The sequence below is a fragment of the Thunnus maccoyii genome, chromosome 13 (genome assembly GCF_910596095.1).
Source record: "Thunnus maccoyii chromosome 13, fThuMac1.1, whole genome shotgun sequence".
In the NCBI taxonomy this organism is placed as follows: domain Eukaryota; kingdom Metazoa; phylum Chordata; class Actinopteri; order Scombriformes; family Scombridae; genus Thunnus; species Thunnus maccoyii.
This window is the reverse complement of record NC_056545.1, coordinates 24,979,004-24,998,199: the sequence shown is the minus strand read 5'-3', so window position 1 is coordinate 24,998,199 and position 19,196 is coordinate 24,979,004. Positions and strand designations below refer to the sequence as shown.

Genomic DNA, 19,196 nt, shown 5'->3' with positions numbered 1-19,196 from the left:
CACATATTTACTGCTGTTGCACAATTTCTCATCCTTGTGTGTTACAGTGTGTTACGGCACTGGACTCCCATGCTTGTGCTTTCCCCCTGTCGTCTCTGTGAGCGTTTGCATAATGCAAACACTGTGTATGTACGTGCTGTATAAGGAGAGTGCCATTAATCTCTGTGTCCCGTGAGAACTGTGTTGTTTGTGTGAGTAATGAGCGCTGTACGTCCACGCTGAGTCTCTGTTGTCTTTAATTGGTGCAGCGTGACTCTATTAGAGGGATCCAGCGTAATTAACGTCTTCTCCAGAATGGTAATCCAACCTTACTGCTTCATAGGCCTGACTTGTTAAGCAGTTTGAAGGGCTGATTTGCTCAACGGACAGCTGATCAGTGATTGAGATTTTAAGAGATTTTAATTTTTGTCGACTTTTACCGTCACAATTATGTATCAAAATGTGTCAAGTCGTGTCTGCTGTGTAGGGATGTACTTGTGTTTGCTCTGTGCTGTGTGTGTGTGTGTGTGTGTGTGTGTGTGTGTACGCCTGCAGCTTTTTCATACGTGTTACCCAGGTGTGTGAGAGAAGCCATACGGTGCTGATAAATAATAATGATACTCCCGTCTGGCCCCCCCCTGCAGCTTTTTAATCAGTACCTCGCACAGCCGCCTCTCCGTTTATTTGCTTGTCTACGCACAGTCGGGCTGACAGCGACAGCAGACCACAAATGTTTTAAGCAGTGTAGTTGTTCGGTGCTGGTTGGTATTGAATGCCGCCACTGACCAACACTGAGTTTGTTTTTAATCTTTATGATATCGCAGTGCATATACTGTATATGTTGCTATTTCAAGCTGTACCAGACAGTCTTTTATGTAGAAACACACCTGTCTTGTTCACATAAACCATTACTTGGGGCTGCAACAGAGAGGAGCTTCCATCCTCTTCTGTCACAATGACCTTTTTTTCCCACCTGAAATTCTGCGTTGCACACAGGAACTAAACTGAAACAGAAAGTAACAAATTTAATTTTTAGGGCCCTGAAAACTCATTTTCTCATTCAGCTTCCCTACTATGAGTGATGGGATCCTCCACAAACACACTGTTTTCTGACAAAGTTATACGCTTTAGGTTGTTACACATGAGAGATTTCTATATCTTGTTTTTTGTCTGGGCTGTTCTTACTGGTTTGAAGCTGACGAGGCTCAGCTGGATAAAAAAGATGATGTCATTCGACATTGGAATGAAAACCTGATAACAGTTGGTAGGTTGTTTGATCAATCAAATCTGATCAAACCACACCCGCACAGTCCTGATGAAGCAGATTACTTGAGTTTTGGACTGTTAAACTCTCAATAAATAATACCTAAAGTTAGTTATTTGAACTTATCATTAGCTTATTTAGTCGTGAAAGTTTAATGTAATAGAGAAGTACATTAGATTTAAAGTTCTCAGGGCTTTAAGAGCCTGATTCCAGACTTCACTGAACTCTGCAGTTTAAGGCCTGAAAGAAATGGTTTGGATGACAAACATCTCTGAATTTTGAGGACAGTACTGTGTTTGTGGTTCTTACTGGTAAAAGGGGATCCATTTAATTATTTAATGTTGGTCCACAGCCTCTGATGACTCCCTAACCTCTGTCTGATTGTGTCATATGACAATAAGCAAAGCATACTGGCCATGTGATGCTACCATCCACCGCAAAAAACAAGCTTAAGCCTGAGAATTATGTGCTTTACCACTGTTACATTACTGGATAATGAGGATAATGAAGTGAAGTTTGCAGCTGGAATACAAAATCAAATGTGAAAGTCAATAATAGACATTTTGTCTAAAAGCCCAGTGGTTATGAGTAGAATAAATAGATGAGTCACACATGAAATCTCTGGGTATTATTTCGGAACAGTGTGGTGCTCTGTGTGTGTGTGTGAGATGAAGCCCTGATATGTGATCTCCCTCCTGATCAAGGTGACTTGGATGGGTAGTGGGTTTTGGGTGAGGCTGGGCAGGCTGCCCGGATAAAGATGTCAGGCGACGCTGGCAGGTTTGGGACCGCTGTGCTCCCTGTGATATCACTGGCAAACACACTCCCATGCTGAGCCATGCATCACACATACGCAAACACAAACATAGACACACCCGCACACATGTACACACTGCTAGTTCAAATAGTCTTAGTCCCTCTGTTTGCATTTCTGTTTGTTTTTGTGTTAGTGTTTGTGCATGGACAGTCTGTGTGTCACCGCCAGTATCTTTTCACGCTCTCTCTCTGATGATCCGAAGCACAGTCGGCTTGGCACAGGCCTTGATGTCACTGTCATGCCAGCGATCTGAAATCTGAACCTCCCTGCTGCCCGTACCAGCCCGGGGAGGGGAGGGATGGAGGGAGGGATGGGTAGAAACAATAGAGAGCTATAAAGAAATTGAGACGTGGAGAGAAATGGAAGCAGAGGACAGGGAGGAGAGGATGGAGAGACAAAAAGGAAGGAGGGAAGGTGCTTCACCTCCTTGACATGATTCCCAGATAGGAGTGTGTGCAGATCAGCGCTCTCCTCCTGCCTCTCTGATCTCAGTTATTCCTCTATCCAGGTGACGAGGGTTCACTACAGAGGATGAATGGCGAGGGATAATCCCCGAGCTCACAGATAATCAACTTACACTCTCACACTGCTTGTCAGCTCGCTCTCCATGTCCAGCTCCACTCTGAGTTATTGATCAAAAAGCTTTATTCTTGTTTATTCTACTCTGGAGCTTCACTCAACCTCATTTTATTTATTTATTCAGTCGGCAGGATGGTTGGGGTTTTTCTCTTAGTGTCTTCTCTGCTTGCGAGGGCCATTAAGCATCAGGTTGTGGTCTAGTGTAAATAATAGGACCTGATATGGTTAGTGGGTTCTGTGTGTGTGAGAAAGAGAGAGAGAGAGGGAGTGTGTGTGTGTGTGTGTGTGTGTGTGTGTGTGTGTGTGTGTGTTTGCGTTTGCTGTGCATTTCATATTCATCCTAAAAGGGGTAATGAGGTGGGAAAACTTAATGTGTGCATATGTCTGGTTGTGTATCTGCATCCTCAGTCTCACTCTACCCTTTGCCTCACCTGAGATGTTCTCACACACAGACACACACACACACACACACACACACACACACATACTGTAAAATCTCAAATGAAAGCTAGTATTCAAAGGTGTCAAATAAGGCTCAAATGTATAAATAGTAAATTTATAACGGTGAATTCAACACAATGTACAGCTCCAGCACTAATTCCAGCAGTTCAGTACAATAAGTCATACTCACTCCAGGTTCTGTGAGTGAGGATGACATTTTGCCATTAGCTGAAATGTTGGGATTGGATGGTTGGATTTCAGGTTTAAAAATAGATTGATAACATCAACATCACTGGAACTTCAGATAATGAACAAAGCATTGGAGGAAGAGGTGCAACAGATGCGGTGATTGATGAGGAAAGTGGGTCACTGCGAGCTGCTAATGCTAAAACGATGCCTACCTGTAAGAATATGGTGAAGGATGCTAATGCTACCTGTAAACTGACGCTTTAAGAACCTCTTCAGACATGTTTTAAGATGTATGTAAAATACTCTACTTTGAATAATAATTTGTGTTAAAAAAGTTAAAAGTTAAAACGTTTAATTATCTTGTTAAAGTCCTTAAAATGACATCTGTTCCCTCTACATTGTTAAAAGTTCCAGATCAAGAAATATGCAAATATATTTTATCTCAAAGTTAAATTGCTGGACACAAGATGTCTCCTTGTTCACTGTAAGTTCAAGTCCATTCTCAGTGTTTGTGCAATGCAGGCATCAAGTTTCCACATCAAGTTGAATATTGGACCAAGCTTGGCTTCCAAAGTATTTGTGATGTCACAAATCACGTTCACAGGCCTGCCCCTTAAAGCTGGATTTTCAATGAGCTCAGAGAAACCTTTCACTTTCAGCAGATGAATGTGAAAACAGCCTTCTAGTGTCAAACTCTGCACATACTTCATTCTGCACAGTGAAGCTCAAACATCCAACTGTAGGAACAAGAAGAAAAACACATTTTTGAGTGGAGGGGGACTTTAAGTGCTACAACCCATGGTGAAGGATGTTAATGCTACTGTTGAAGCGGCTCCCTGCAGGGCTGGTATATTGGACTACTGGATGTCTGTTTTTTCAGCATTTAGAGATCATGCTAAGAAAATTGATGCTACATAGAGTGAAAGCTGAGCATTTTGCAGTGTTACTTTAGAGACAAAGCTGATGACATTTCCCATAAATTAGACTCTGAAAAGAGAAGACAAGTTAGAGAAAACAGTCAGGGTTAGACTGAGGAGTGTAATTGAAACCATAGTATTTGGTCGCCCCTTTCACAGCAGACATTTTACTAAGAAACGGGATTTGGAGTAACTTCAGGTTTAACTCTGGGTTTCCAGGGTTACAACAGTAGTTCAGGGATACATCACCATGGTAACTTATGCTGAACAGCTAATCTGCTCCGGAGCATCAACTTCAGAGGATCAGATCACAACCTGTCAACCCCCCCGACCACTGACCAATCAGATGGCTGGAAAAAAAGGAGTCATCATTCCTACAGGATACTGACACGAACAAAAGTCCTGAGTTTACAATAAAGTGACGAGTAAAAAAGAGAAATATATATTTTTATAGGTCAGTGGAAACATTTTGTTGCTCCAGGCTTTTTATTTCCTCTCTGGTTTTAAAACAGAGCTCCTAACAAACAGAGAGATCGTTCATGAAACTAAAGACATAATGATGATGTTAGCTGCATTTTAATTGTGCAAAGTTGATTTTATGGAGTGAACAGCTGACAATGTTAATGATTTTACACTCTGATTCATCACTGCAGTCAGAATAACATGAGACAACTGTGTGATGATAATTGGAAATAAAAACGAAAGATTGTCTTTTATTAGAAAAAGATTCCACACACAGTTAATTTGCTTCCATGATTATAAATTTAACATTTGGGTCAGACAGACTTCATCAGTCATTAACTTCTTTTCCACTCTTTGCTTCAGTCGCAGAAACAGTCTGGCATTACTTTTAGGTTCTTTGATGTGACATATTCAGAATGTTTTCTTCATCAACCAACTAAATAGCAAAACATACCCACTCCATACTTAAGTCATGTATAGTAATTCCTACATGTATTTTAAGCCTTAGCCCATTTTTAATATTTGGAAATTATTTCTAGTGTTTCCAAATCTTCTTGTTCTGTTGTATGATTACAGGCTCATTTACATTTCATCTCGTTGAATGCAGCTTTTTGCTGTCCTAAAGCAGAAGTTTTCTGCAGGTACTTTGTCTCATATCATAAAAAGTACTTCATTCATGGTTCTGATGATGTTGCTTGTAAATAACAACCCTGCCTCTTTCACATGGATGTGCTTGTAGATGGATAGGAAAACCCAGAGTTGACTGAGTTGATAACCAGCTTCATAGCGCTGGTTATCTGGACGTCCAATGTTACACTCAGTGAAGCCAGCTAACAAAAAGATATCCTGGGCATGTTGAACTTGCTTCATAATACAGGCCCCAGGAAAAGCACAGGTGTAAATAATAACATTAACAATGGCTCTGTTCCATTAATTTTCCCAGTAAGCCATGTCAGTGAGTGAGCATGCACAATACCAGAGCGCCGGAACAGGGTCACCTAAATGCAATGCAGCCATCGTTAATGTAATTATTCCACCTGTGCTTTTCCTGCTTTGACAAGTCAAAACATTAACAAGGGCTCTGTTTTATTCAAATATCCCAGTAAAGTAAACCATGACAGTGTGATGGAAAGCCAGCATGCACAACAAATAAATTCATTATTTTTATAGTTACACCTGTGCTTTTCCTACTGTGACATGTCAAAAAGTCCTGTTAACTAACCATGAAAGGGGATGATTGTGCCCTTTGAGTCACTGCAGGGACTGTTGAGTTTCATTAACAGAAGTTTAATAGCTTTAAAAAACAGCAACCTGCTGAAGTTAATTAGTGAATGAAAATAATGCAGCGGAAATGTACATTATCCTGAATTTTATAAGACAACATGTAAACATGGAGGAGGTTTGGAGCAAACAGAATCAACAGCAACTTCAAACAGTAGCAGATCACAAAATAGGCATGTTTTACTAAAAACATATATATAATATAAACATGATATAAAATGGGAGGAATTAGCCATAAAGGTCTGTCCCTCATATACACGTTACAATGAAAGGTTCTGGTTCTCTTTGCAGTTGAGGTAAATAAATGCCACTATTTACTGTATCTGTCTAGAGTTGAATGAACATACAAGCAAACACTGTCACCTGTGCTTAGTTCTCTACTGCCTCACACACACAACATGACTCACTCACCCATGGCTGCATGTCACATCCACTAAAACCTGTCGCTCTTCATGCACACTTCTCATACACACACAAACACACATGTGTCCTATCCCCACCCGGTGACAGCAGTGATGCCAATTCCCTCTGTCATGTACAGTCAAAGCCAATCACACACGCTTCCTGTCAAGTAGTGCCAAGGCTATGAACCACGTAACAACCGTATCAGTATTCTGTGTGTGTATGTGTGTGTGTGTGTGTGTGTGTGTGTGTGTGTGTGTGAGTTTTCATTGTGGGCTCATTGTGCAGCATTGGAGTGTCTATAAAGCGGAGATGGATAAACAACTCTCCTTTGTTTGGCCCCTAGCATTGGCTGCACACATCCATTCAGCAAAAACACACAGTCTGTCAGTATAAATGGACACACACATACACACACACACGCACACACACACACACACACACACACACACATGTTTATTGCCTATGTTCAGTTATCATCTCTATGATGACCCTATTTTCCCCTCAACTCAGCATGGCCTACACTTGGCTATAAAAACATCCCATTTAATATGTTCCAATTACAGATCTCTCCACACACACACACACACACACACACGCACACACACACACACACACACACACACACACACACACACACTCACACACACACACACTCACACACACACACTCACACACACACATACACACACACACACGCAGTATATACACACATACACACAATACAGGTGGGTTTGTTTGCACTAACAAGACAAGGGAAGAGACTCAATCAAGAAGGGAGGCTTGACTTTGTGATGTTGGAGAACAAAAGTGCCATTAAACAAAAGAATATTTATTTATTTATATTATAATTTTGAACCAGCAACCACTTGTATGCTAAGGACTCTTGACTTATACATTACCATGACTGAGATCTGCTGCGATTTTGTTTCAACATGACCAACACCAACTGGAGGACAGATGGATGAATGACTCCAGTGCAGCATGACTCTGTTCACAATTTAATGTAACTCATGGTAAAGCTGCTCTTCACACGCCATCCTTGTCTTTAGTGTGTATTTGTGTGTATGTGAGAAAACATGTGTGCCTACGTTTGTTCGCATTATCGTTATACAGTGTTTTTAAGCTTGTCTCTAAATCCGCCCCCACATAAACAAAGTGTGTGTATTCAGGGATTCTTAATGATCGCTGTCATGGATCTAAACGCTGAGGAGTCTTTGGAAGCTTAAACGTCATCAGTATGCAAACACACACAAAACAATAAAGCTTTCCGAGCGGCACAATGTTACTCTCAAGACATCAGCTTCATATCACCGCTTCCCAACAAGCGCAGTGATTAACCCTCTCTCCCTCTGAATCTGGCTGACTAAAACAGACAGGGAGGGTCTGTGGCCTGGTATTTAACTGTATTTGAGGAAATTACACCCACACACACATAAACATGTACACACACACACACACACACACACACACAGTATGGTAGGTTAATCATGTGTGCTTTCCGCAGATGATCAGAAAACAGACTGAGCCTGCTTCTTGAGATACAGAGCTGTATTAGCTCCAACTGGTAAAAACAGGGACGCATATGCTTCAGAAATACAAATACCCTGAGGGTGTGTGCTTGTGTGTTTGCATGTGTGTGAGTATTTATTAGCATCTGTTGGTTTCTAGGTGTGTGTGTGTGTGTGTGTGTTTCCATGTCAGAATTATGCTTGCATGTGTTCATACTGATGTGTTTCTATGTTATTACAGTCCCACCATGACTTTTCAGACAGGCTGCAAACTTTACTTTGAAATTGTATATAGTTTTCTAGATGTGAACAAGAGAACAAAAGACCACATGTCTTAAAGATACAATATAGAGTCCAAGAGTAAACAAGACTAAGACAAAACAAATCCCAAGATTGGATTAATTGTAATAACTTTGGTGATTCCTTAATTTTCCATATAGCATATAGTCAGATGTTACTTTGTCTAATATGACCAAATACCCGCAAATGAACGAAAATCCCATCAGCCTCAGCTGTACTTTGTGTTAAGTGCTGAGTACTAATTGGTAGCCTCATAATACGGTGCACTAACATAGTGAACATGGTAAACATAACATAACATAACATTAACATTGGCATGTTAACATTACCACTGTGATCATTTTAGCATACTGACTTCAGGATGTAGCTCAAAGCTCTGCTTTGCCTAAGTGCAGCCTCAAAGAGCTGCCTGTGTGACTGTACTTCATTTATAAGTCAAACTCTGTAATTTATATGGTCAATGGCTTTAAGCTCATTAATTAACCACAAATCAAATCAGCTGACATAGTCATATAAATAAGTGTTCGTGTTGCAGTTTTGAATAGCAGTTTAATGTAAAGCTATTGCTTAAAAGCTGTAACATTCTCGTCCCTCTGAGAAAAAAATCTGGCAAAGGAAGTGAACAGGAATTGCTTGGTAGCTGGAGGTAGCATGTGAGGCAATAGCCACCACAACTGAAGAAGAATCACCAAAAAGATCAAACCAAATCTCAACCTTTTCTCTATGACGAAAGGGCTCCACTGCTGCATAACTTTACCACTGCTCTCCATCCATAAAGTGGCTATCAACTCTCTGATCTGTATTCCCAATGGCTGCAATCTATCATTCCCTCTGTGTCCTCTGTCCCTCTCATGCTTACCATCTCCAAAACCCAATTTCCTGTTCTCTTCCTTTCCTGCTCCTGTGTCCAGACACTCCCTCAGTTTAGGAGGGGGTAAAAGCTGGGAGGTAGGATCAGAGGAGGTCGGTTAGCATTGTGGGAAGAGAAGGTTCAGAGGTGAAGAAGAGACTTATGATCCCTGTCAACGCTCACTGTCACTGGCTCACACTGAGAGACAGAGCAGGGAAACCGGACTCCATGAGATGTCTTACTCTCTGCTTGTTAGTGTTGGTGCCACGCTCTGTGGTGGGTGAGTGTGTCCGTATGAGATTGGTGGCGATTATGGTGAAGGAGAAGGTGTGTGCATCTGTGCTCGAGTGTGTTTGTGTGTTGTATTTACACAACATATCTTTGCCTTTGATAACTGCCCTTAAGTCATTGATGCAATCTCTGCAAGCCTCTGTGAAAACAGAGCGTGGGCCTCTTTCTTCTGATGCACAGCAGATAGTCACAGCTCACAGAGAGCTCAGAGAAGCAAAGGAGAAATAATCAAAACAACAGCACGCTACACGCCGCATCACATCCTTGACTACTGGAGGCAAGGGGAGGAGATGTAAGCAGGTGTGTACCCGGCATGTGTGTGTTTGAAAGAGTGTGTGTGTGTGTGTGTGTAGTGGGGGGCGCAGACAAAAGGGCTGTGCAACATCTGGATGCCGGTGATAGCTCTGCTCACATGCGTTACGAGCCAAATTAATCAAACCTGGTGGGGAGACTGTCGTGTGTGTGTATGTGTGTGTGTATGTGTGTGTGTGACGTGTATTAAGAGTCGATCCACGTCCCGGACAACCTAGTGCCGACATATATAGTTATCCATGTAGGGTCGAGGGATGGAAAGAGGAGCGGAGAAGGAGGGAGGAGTGAAAGTATAAAAATTGATGGGTTGACGTCGGCATGGTGACTGCGCTCGATACTGGAGTTGGTCCTAGTGAGAAGAGAAGCAGACACATTATGTTGTCGCCTTCTGAAACTCTTTTAGTCCCTTCAGAGAGGAGCTGTTAACCACAGCTAGTTTCTTTTACACTCTTCATGAACACAACACAACACAAACCAAGACAGCATGACTACTGGTAGACTGATGGCCATGAATGTACATTGCATTGACTGTAAAAATATTTAGTCATTGCTCTACATTCTTTCTAGATATTTAGCCAGTGAGATTAGTTTTAGAGGTCAAGGAATGAGGCAAGATGCAGAAATTTGGAAATAACTTTAATAATACTATTTGGTACTCCTTAATGTTCACAGTCTTGGTCTATGAATGGTAATGTCAGCCATTTTGTCCACCACTTTGGTCCAGACTGAATTATCTCAACACCTATTGGATGGATTTGTATGAAATTCTCTACATTCATGGTGACCAGAGGATGGAGCCTAGTGATTTTGGTGAGCCCCTGACTTTTCCTCTAACACCACCATGAAGATGACATTTTTGTTTTTTAGTAAAACGTCTGGACAACTATCGGATGGATTGCCATAAAATTTGGTCCACGCGGTGCCCAGAGGAAGAATCCTAATGATGCTAGTGATCCCCTGACTGTTTCCTATAGCACCACCAGTGGGTTAAAGTTATTAAAAAATACAGTGAAATACCTCAACATCAACGAGGTGGATTGATCAAAAAAATATAGATACAGAAAATGTCTCAACAACTACTGTAGCTTTTTTAGCCACATTGGCAGCATGGCTCTAAGGATGAAAATGTCAGTTGGTTGGTCAAGACTGAAATATCGAAACAACTGTTGGATGGACTGCCATGAAATTTCGTATAGACATTCATGTTTCCCACAGAATGAATTGTAGTAACTTTGGTCATCCCTTTCATCTAACACTATCATCAGGTCAAAATTTGTCAAATACTTTACTAATGACATTTCCATCAGCCTCAACTGTACTTTGTGTTTAGTGCTAATTAGTTAATCTTAGCATGCTAACATGCTAAACTAAGTTGATGACCATGGTAAACATTACCTGCTGAACATCAGCATCATCATTAATATTGTCATTGTAAGCATGTTAGCATGCTGATGTTAGCATTTAGCTCAAAGCATTGCTGTGCCAAAGTACAGCCTCACACAGCCACTAGCATGGCTGGAGTCTTATTGTTGAACACTAAATTACACTGAAGTCGAACCACTGGGTGTGCAAGACCCAAGTTTGCAAATCACTGAGGTAGAAGAACCGTAAATGTATTTAAGCCAGAAGTGTTTCTTCCCTTCCCCCCTCCCCCTCCTCTGACTGTGATGGTATTGGGAAGGCAGCAGCGACAGAGCAACCATCACTTATTTCCCGACTTGGCTGGAGGGTCGATAAGAATTAGCATTCCCTTCTAAATGAAACCTCCAGGGATTTACAAGCCGCTGTTCCAGTCACCTGTCTCACTTGCACACAGTTGTGAGATAGCTATAAAATACAACATTTTAAATATTCACCTCTTAGATGCTACTTTCTGTTTGATATGATAATGATTCAACCTACAGTTTATTCAATTCAGTTCTTTAACATTTCACACCTAGGAGGTAAAATGTTTGTGGTTTGTGTGAAATAAACAGAAGAAGAACTTTGCTGTTACCAAGGCTCTGAACTCCACTCTGTTTCTGTCTCTTTCATTCACTGCCTACATACAAACTATGACGATGATGACATTTTCTGAGGGGGGAAGTTTCCTCTGTGGCCTTGCTCTGTCCCATGTTAATGTGAGTGTATTATATCAGCATTGATTTTCTCCCCTGCATTCCTGCTATCGACACATGAATATATCACGTTAACTGCCGAAGCGCACTGGGTCAGGGGTTTCTGCAGTAGTCAATGCGGCATCGGGAGGAAGATAAAGAAACTGTACAGACTCCATTCTGAGTCGAGCCAGAGGAGTGTTTGGCTCACAGCTCTTTTATGTCTCTCTCTCTTTGGAAAATCTTTATTTTTTTTTTTGCTAAATCTCCTTCAGTGTTGTACAGGGCCTTCTTAAAAACAAATCTATTTGTTGAGTTTGAGGTGAAGTCATATCTTTTGTTTGTTGGGAATCATGTAGGAGTTCACAGGAAATGTGATTTATCGACATTTTTAAACTGTGAATCAGAAGCAAACGATTTTTTTGTCTTACCTTAAAAAAAAAACAACAAGATTTTCAGACTCATCACCACACTAAACTGTACCGCTGTTAAGTGTTTTTCATGTTGGAAAGTCCCCTCAGATGAATGGTGTGTTTATTGTCATTATTTATCTCTCTCTCTTTTAACCATCCCTCCCTCACATTCTCTCGTCTGTTGATGAGGGCAGGTAGCGCTGACGACTGTGAAATTGAATTAAGTGTGCCTTCCACCCCCCTTTCCTCCTCCTCAACCTCCTCTGACATGCAAAGGTTTTAATGATCATGAAGCTGGGAAGCATTCCAAATGGCAAATACTTAATTGAGAAAAATGGAAGGGACAGCGGTGCAATTCATTTATCTAAATAGAGGAACGTGGGGTGCGGAGGGTCGTCCCGTCTTCAATTTCTCATTTTTTTCTCCCCACCTTCAGCCACTTGCTCAAAAGGGAATGTGTGAAAATTTCATTTGGTGAGGTGTGGGACAAATCAACATGACGAATCTCTCCGCTCACCTTAATTGTGTTTCGCTCAGCAGAAAAGCAGACGGGGCGCTGCTGGATGTTGTAGATGCTTTTGGTCATTTGGAAAAGGTGATGTAGCAAGCTGTAAATTGATTTGATTTAATGCAAAAGATATTTGTTGAGAGTTGAAGAAATATACCAGCATGGTGTGTAAAGTGTCTTTTGTCAGAGCTTTCAAAGATTATTCATAGCAGAGTGAAAAGTTAACATGTCCGGGTGCAAAGGGCTGACCTGGTAATGAACCTCTCATTAGTGACATCATTAGCTGCCGCCTCCCACGGTTTGAATCACACCTCAGGGACGAGCCTGTGGATCCACTTAAATCACCTCAGAGCTCCGTTCTCCATCTCCTCTCTGACTCTGGTTAAGGCCGTGCAGGGCTCCCTTCGCTAAGGCAGGGGTTAATGTGGGTGACCTTCCCCCCTCACCCCTCCTCCACTCAGCCCTCCGTCTCCCCTACCAGCTTGGCTCAGCCCATCACTCCCACCAGCCAACCTGGCCTAATCTGTGATTATGTGTCAGGCAGGAGGCCATTTATTCCAGATTAATTTATTCATCTTCCTAGTGTGGTTTCCGCTGCGGGGGATTGATGGCGCAATATATCTGAAGAAAAGAGAGCAGGAGAGGAAAGAGAGATCATCCATTTCTATCCTCAGCTCTGTGCAAAGGGTGGATATCAGCTTGTTTTACCGCCAACGTCTCCCCTCCCCTTCATGCTAACCTCCTGGTCAGGCCGTGTGTGACAGACAATTAATCAGCCAATTAAAGAAAAAAAGTCTATGAATCTTAGTAAGGTTCATTGGCTTACATCTTCATCTCAGTTATAATTGTGCCTTGCAGATGGGTCATAACTTGCTTGAGGAAATTGGAGAGTGTCAGAGAATCAAAGTCTTAATCTGAGCGAATCCTCGGCTCTTCCACCTCCTCTGTACTCTTATAAAGACATACCCTTAGGTTTTGGAAAGTCAGCCCTTTGATCAACTTAATGTTGCGCAGCGAGAACATTGGTAGCTTCTTCACGTCTTAGTGTTAAATTTTCTAGTGCTATGTTGCTCTTGAGATTATGTAAAACTAGCTGGTGTCCTCCATTGCCCTTAAATGTTACTGTGCTCTGTAGACAAAGACCTTCAACCAGATAGTCCTGGTTCAAGCCTTGGTTTTGGCATCAAAACAGACATTTACTGTTTGTGTGTGAACTGAGTTTTTTTGTCATCTACCGTGTTTGGTCTTAGAAGGAAAACAGTGAGTGCAGAGGGTGCTGAGGTGAATACTGAGCATTTGTGAGCCCATAAAGAGGCTTATTCATTCATCATGGTGCTGATGAACAGCATCAGGCCATATGTTTTGTTTAGAAGGGTGTCTAGAGAGTGGCAGCAGTTTATTTTATGGTTTCTCTCTCCTCCTCCTCTACAATCCTCAGCTCCTCTCTCTCTCTCTCTCTCTTTCCTGCCTATGGCAGATGTTCTGAGCTTCTTGGTATAAAGGTGAAGTGGATCTCCAAGACTGTGATGGCTCATTACAGAGCTCTTCCAATCCTGTATATGTGTCTTAGCTGGCTGATAGGAAAGGTGGTGGGTTTTTGTAGAGGCACACACACGCGCACACACTCACACACACACATGCACACACAGGCAGCCAGACACCTCGCTCCTCTTTCTTACACCTAGTGGGCTCTTGAAGCCTGTCTGCATGTTTTTATACTCCAAGTAAAATCTTGCAGAGGAGATGTCATTTCCATGACATTCCACTCTATGTCTATTGCTTGCTCTTGCTTTTGAGGGCCTTCAATGAAGGCGTTAAGGCCGAGAGACAGCCAGACAAGCAGCCAACTGTCAGAGGGGTGGGAGGTTGAGGAGACTTTTTAAGGTTGCCCTCTGGCTGCCTGTTTGATGGAGCTCCCAGGACAGCACTTGAATAGGGGGATAGAGGAAGGCCTTGCCTTGAAGCTGTACTTTTGTAGAGGGAGGGGAAATTGGTTATGAATCTGTTACACCCATTTAATCCCATTTAAACCTTCACTCTTTTATTTGTAGTCCCAGCTGCAGCAACCCAGTGGTTGTTTTCAAGAAGAACAACCTCTCCCCACTGAAACATTTACCTTTTCCTTCCTCTCAGTCTAATTGCTGTGTGAAAACGTTCACATGTTCCGCTTCTTCTTCTGAGCTCTTGTCTTTTTCTTTTTGCACCCTGCTGCAAGATCTCTCCATGGTCATAGGCATATTGTCAAGGCTGTTGCACTTGTTATGATTTGATTAAATTCATAGCTTTTTATACTCCCCCGCTTATTGTAGTTTGCAATGGGTATGTACATTAGCAAAATACCTTGATGTCTCAAGTCTGCGTCCAGGTTATAATGGGAGTGTTTTTAAGTAAATGAATGTGAGGCGATGTGATGAATAAAAGTCAAAGATGAAGAATTTTTAACAGGTGACGCAAGGATGAAAAGATCTTAAAAATCTATTGCTTCATCTGGATGCTGGAGTACAAGAGAGATGAAATGACGACTTATTGAAAGTCAAGTCAAACATACTTCCCTCATCCCTTCCTCCTCTCTCTCTCTCTCCCCTGTCTGTCTTCTTCCATCTCTTCCTCATCACTCCCTCTCGGAGCTGCTGTCTTCTCTCTCCTCCGTCCTCCCAGATGTGCCACATTAAATCCACAGCTGCTGTCCCCATTAATGTTCACCGTCACAGCTTGCACACCCTCATTTTCAACTTTTTCTGCCCCCTCACCCATACATAAGTGTGTGTGTGCATGAGAGAGAAGTGCAGCAGCTGTTAGCCCTCCGCTTCCTAGTAAAAATATAGTAGCAGTGGTGTGAGGAGGGGAAAGCAGCAGATTTACTCATTCATTGAGGTGTCATCAACAGCAGCGCTCATGCTTGTCCGTGACTCGTGCACGCAGACACACACACACACTGACACACACACACACACATAGCATCAGCACTACTACTCCCTTTCCCATTTAAAACTGCCCTGCCTGAGAAGATTTCAATAATCCCTGCTCCACAGTGGGTTGTTTTTCCAACACATTGCCCTGGCTATTTGAGCCCGATGGACGATATCTGTTCTTTACCTCCAGGCTCCCCCTAAGCCCACAATGCCCCCACCCCCACCACTGCCCCCACCCCCACCCCGTTAAAACAACGTGTAGGTAGTTGTATATCCCAAAATAAAGATATAAAAATAGATAAAGAAAAGTTAAAAATACAGCATCTAGCAGTAGTGCTACACTTTTAAAATTCTCACTGCATACACATTAATAATTAATTTGTTTACTTAACAGCTTTGCCTCTCTTGTAATTACGACCTGCTGGTTAATATATAAGTGGTTTTATCCTGGGCTCATTAAAGCCTGCGGTAAGTATTAACGCACTAAACTGATTTGTGTGTGAGTTTTGTGCCTTTTGCATATTGTAGTTGTATCTCTTTGCCTATTTGTTCTGTGCACGTCTCTCTCTCTCTTACCCTCTATCTCTCCTGCTAAAGACGGTTAATTTGAATGTGGAGGGGAGTAATTGAAGGTCACACCTTTGTGTTGGCTGCCCGGCTTAATGAAGGCTGAAACAGTCTTCTGGAGGAGTGCAGTTTAGAGGATTTTCATGCACTACACCTGGGATTGCTGCTGCAGACAGTGGTGATCTGTGTGTAATGGAAATTCCATCATTTCTTTCTTTCATTTTCATAGGCATGTAAGGGCAAAAGGGGCTAGTTTTAAAGTGGCACTCCACCAATTTTACACACCAAAATCAGTTTCTGTGGCTCTAGAGGAGCTTTGCCATGTCTGATAAATTGACCCTGTTGATGTCATCAGAGGTTATCTCGAATTGGGCTTGAACGGCACAAGAAAGATTACAAACTGGAGGAGTGAAGTTTAAATGAAACTATCCAGTTGGACTATGGGAAGTGTAGGATCCATCATTTTTGGAGCTTGACCAATAATAAGGACTAAAACTCCCTGAGTCCCTTAAAGCACACCCTGATTGAAGAAATCTGCAATTAGCATCATGTGACAGCCAAAACATTTCAAATGTTGCCGGATAGAGTTGGTGGTGAAGTCTTGCATACTCCTTCTTCCTCAAATTGACATCTCATTTTTTTAGAGGACTATATGGTCCTCTTATTGCTAATGGCTGCCACTTCTGTCACATCTCTTCCTTGCTGTTGACAGGATGTTTGCTCTAAAGGATTACTGCGCTGGCCAGGGAATCCTCATATATGGACACAAACTGACACACAGGCAGACATGTGCACACACACAAACACACACACACACACACACACACATAAATAAACTGCAGTGAGCTGTAAGACTGATGTTGAATGTTGGACATGGGGAATACAGGACTAAGGGGACCCATTGTATCTGAAGCTGTGACCCAGCCCTGCCTGCCCCAGATAACAGAATTACTGCAAATTGAACTTTTTTCTCTCACGCTTTGCTTTTTCCTCTCTCCAAATCACTCTATCTTTCTCTCGCTGCCCATGTCACCGTCTCTGCTGCTTTCTCTGGGATTTACAACTTCTCAGAAAACCATCCTCTACTGTTCTGCCTGAGCCCGCTGCCCCCGGAAGAAAGAGAGGAGGAGGAGGAGGCAAAGACAGAGAGGAAGCAGGAGTGAAAGAGAAGAGATGCAGACAGGCACAAAAAAAGATGGATGGCTGTTGAGCAGAGTGATAAAGAGCAGGAAAGAGCGACAAATAGAGAATCAGAGGAGAAAGCAAAGTGAGACTGATGCGTATGGAATGAAACAGAGGATGGAGGTGAAATGTTGGCAACAGGAAGAAATCAAGTGAGGAAAAAGACTCAAGGGAAAGCTCTGCACTCCCCCGCACCTTCCTTAATTAGGAAATATAATATTGAGAGGATTGAGGTGGATCAAATGCGGGAGATAATGGTTTTATCTACGGCCACCACAGAATTATGGATACAACTGCCAAAGACCTTTCCAGGTTGGCTACCCGCCGAGAGTGAGAAGAAGTGCAGGAAAGAAAAGCCTGAGGCTATGATTTGCAGAATAGAATTTAACAGAATTGTATGGAATACTCTTGCATTATTAAACCGCCTATTAAAGTCAGAAAAGGAATAGTGTCTATTAACATAAAAGTAGATTCAGACCCTGAAGGGATGGGCAGACACAATGATAGAAATCCATCAAACTAAATGCTTTATTGTTGAAATGATTTATGTGTGTTTGTGTCTGTTTGCATGAATTAGTGAGTTTGAGTGAAATAAAACAAGGCTGCAACCAAGGATTATTTTCATTATTGATTATTCTAGGTTTCTGTGATTAATTGAGTAATCTAGTCAATGTCAGAAAGAGAGAATCATGTTGTTTTGTCTGTCCAACAGATGAAAATCCAAAGATATTCAGTTCCTGTGATATGAAAAAGAGAAAAGCAGCAAAAACAATCACATCTTAGATGCTGGAACCTGCTTGATTAATGACATAAACAATTAATCGATTCTTAAAATTTTGTGTGGTGATAGATTAAATGATTGATCTCATAATTGTTTCAGCATTGAAATAAAATGGTATTCTCAGGCCCGCTTCCCACAAGCGGTCACACCCATATGACCCTCAGCCTCTTTGGGGATCAAAGGTCATGACTGTTGTCCAGTCAAAGCAACATGTGCTCCGGCTGATAGGACTGAGGATACTCTAATGTTGGATCCTGGTGCTCCATCCAGAGAAATCTCTTTCACGGCAGCTTTAAGTACACCCTGCGGAGCCTCCGTGGTCTCTTCCAGATTATTCCCCTCTCTGATTGAATTCTAAATAGATTCCTCATCCATAAACCCTCAACATTCACAGTCACCTTGAGTATTACAGCGGTGTGTGCGCCATTCTTATATATACATGTCGCTCTCCATCCTTGCAAGATACCATTAAATACAGCAGTTAGTATTATGATAGCCTACTTGGAATTCATCTTTTGCACTTGAAGGAGGACTGGAGTGGAATGCGAGTTCTGACATTGCACACAACATTGCGCGGGAGACAAATCACAGAAAAACACCATGTGTCTGTCTTTCCCAGAATTCAGTGAGGGGAGTTGACCAGAGTGGCATATGTTCACCACCCTGGGTTCATTTTGAGGGTTTAGCTGCTATTTTTATTCTCCCCCACACTCTCAACTTCTTTGCTTGGTCTTGGTTGCTTTTTAGTCCGCTCCATTTCCATCCCTTTCTGTCCTCTGCCAAGTGGGAAGCTGTTGTCATCGTAACCACAAGTGTCTCTGACTTTCTCTCTCTCTCCCTGTCCCTGCTCTCCTGTTTTTCTCTGCCTGCATCTCTGTCCGTCTTTCTCTCTCCCTCCTGTGATGTGATAAATATTTATTTCCACGCCTCTCGAGGAAGGGGGGGGTGGGTGGGTGGTATGGCAAGGAGGGCTTGAGTGCTTTTTAAAGAGCTAACGGAATTGGAATTGGTGACTGGTGCCCTGGTACGAGGACAGAGCACACACACACCCTCAGAAAACAGACATGCATGGGTTGAATGGAAGGGAATTGATTGTGGCGGCAGCCCCATGCTTTTTTACAAACCTGTCTCATTCACAGAGG

General features: G+C 42.3%; 1 protein-coding gene across 4 annotated transcripts in view; it reads left to right on the top strand.

Moving 5' to 3' along the window:
* LOC121909600 (transmembrane protein 211) overlaps positions 1 to 19,196 on the top strand; it is a 93,375-nt gene that overhangs the window by 43,813 nt on the left and 30,366 nt on the right. Inside the window, exon 4 of one of the 4 annotated variants that reach the window (XM_042430090.1) lies at positions 17,163 to 17,872. The exons of the other annotated variants lie outside the window; for them this stretch is intronic. Coding sequence (XP_042286024.1) covers positions 17,163 to 17,254 — 92 coding nt within the window. The 3' untranslated portion in view covers positions 17,255 to 17,872. Of the gene's footprint in view, positions 1 to 17,162; positions 17,873 to 19,196 lie in introns of those variants that run through there. 4 annotated transcript variants of the gene reach the window in all.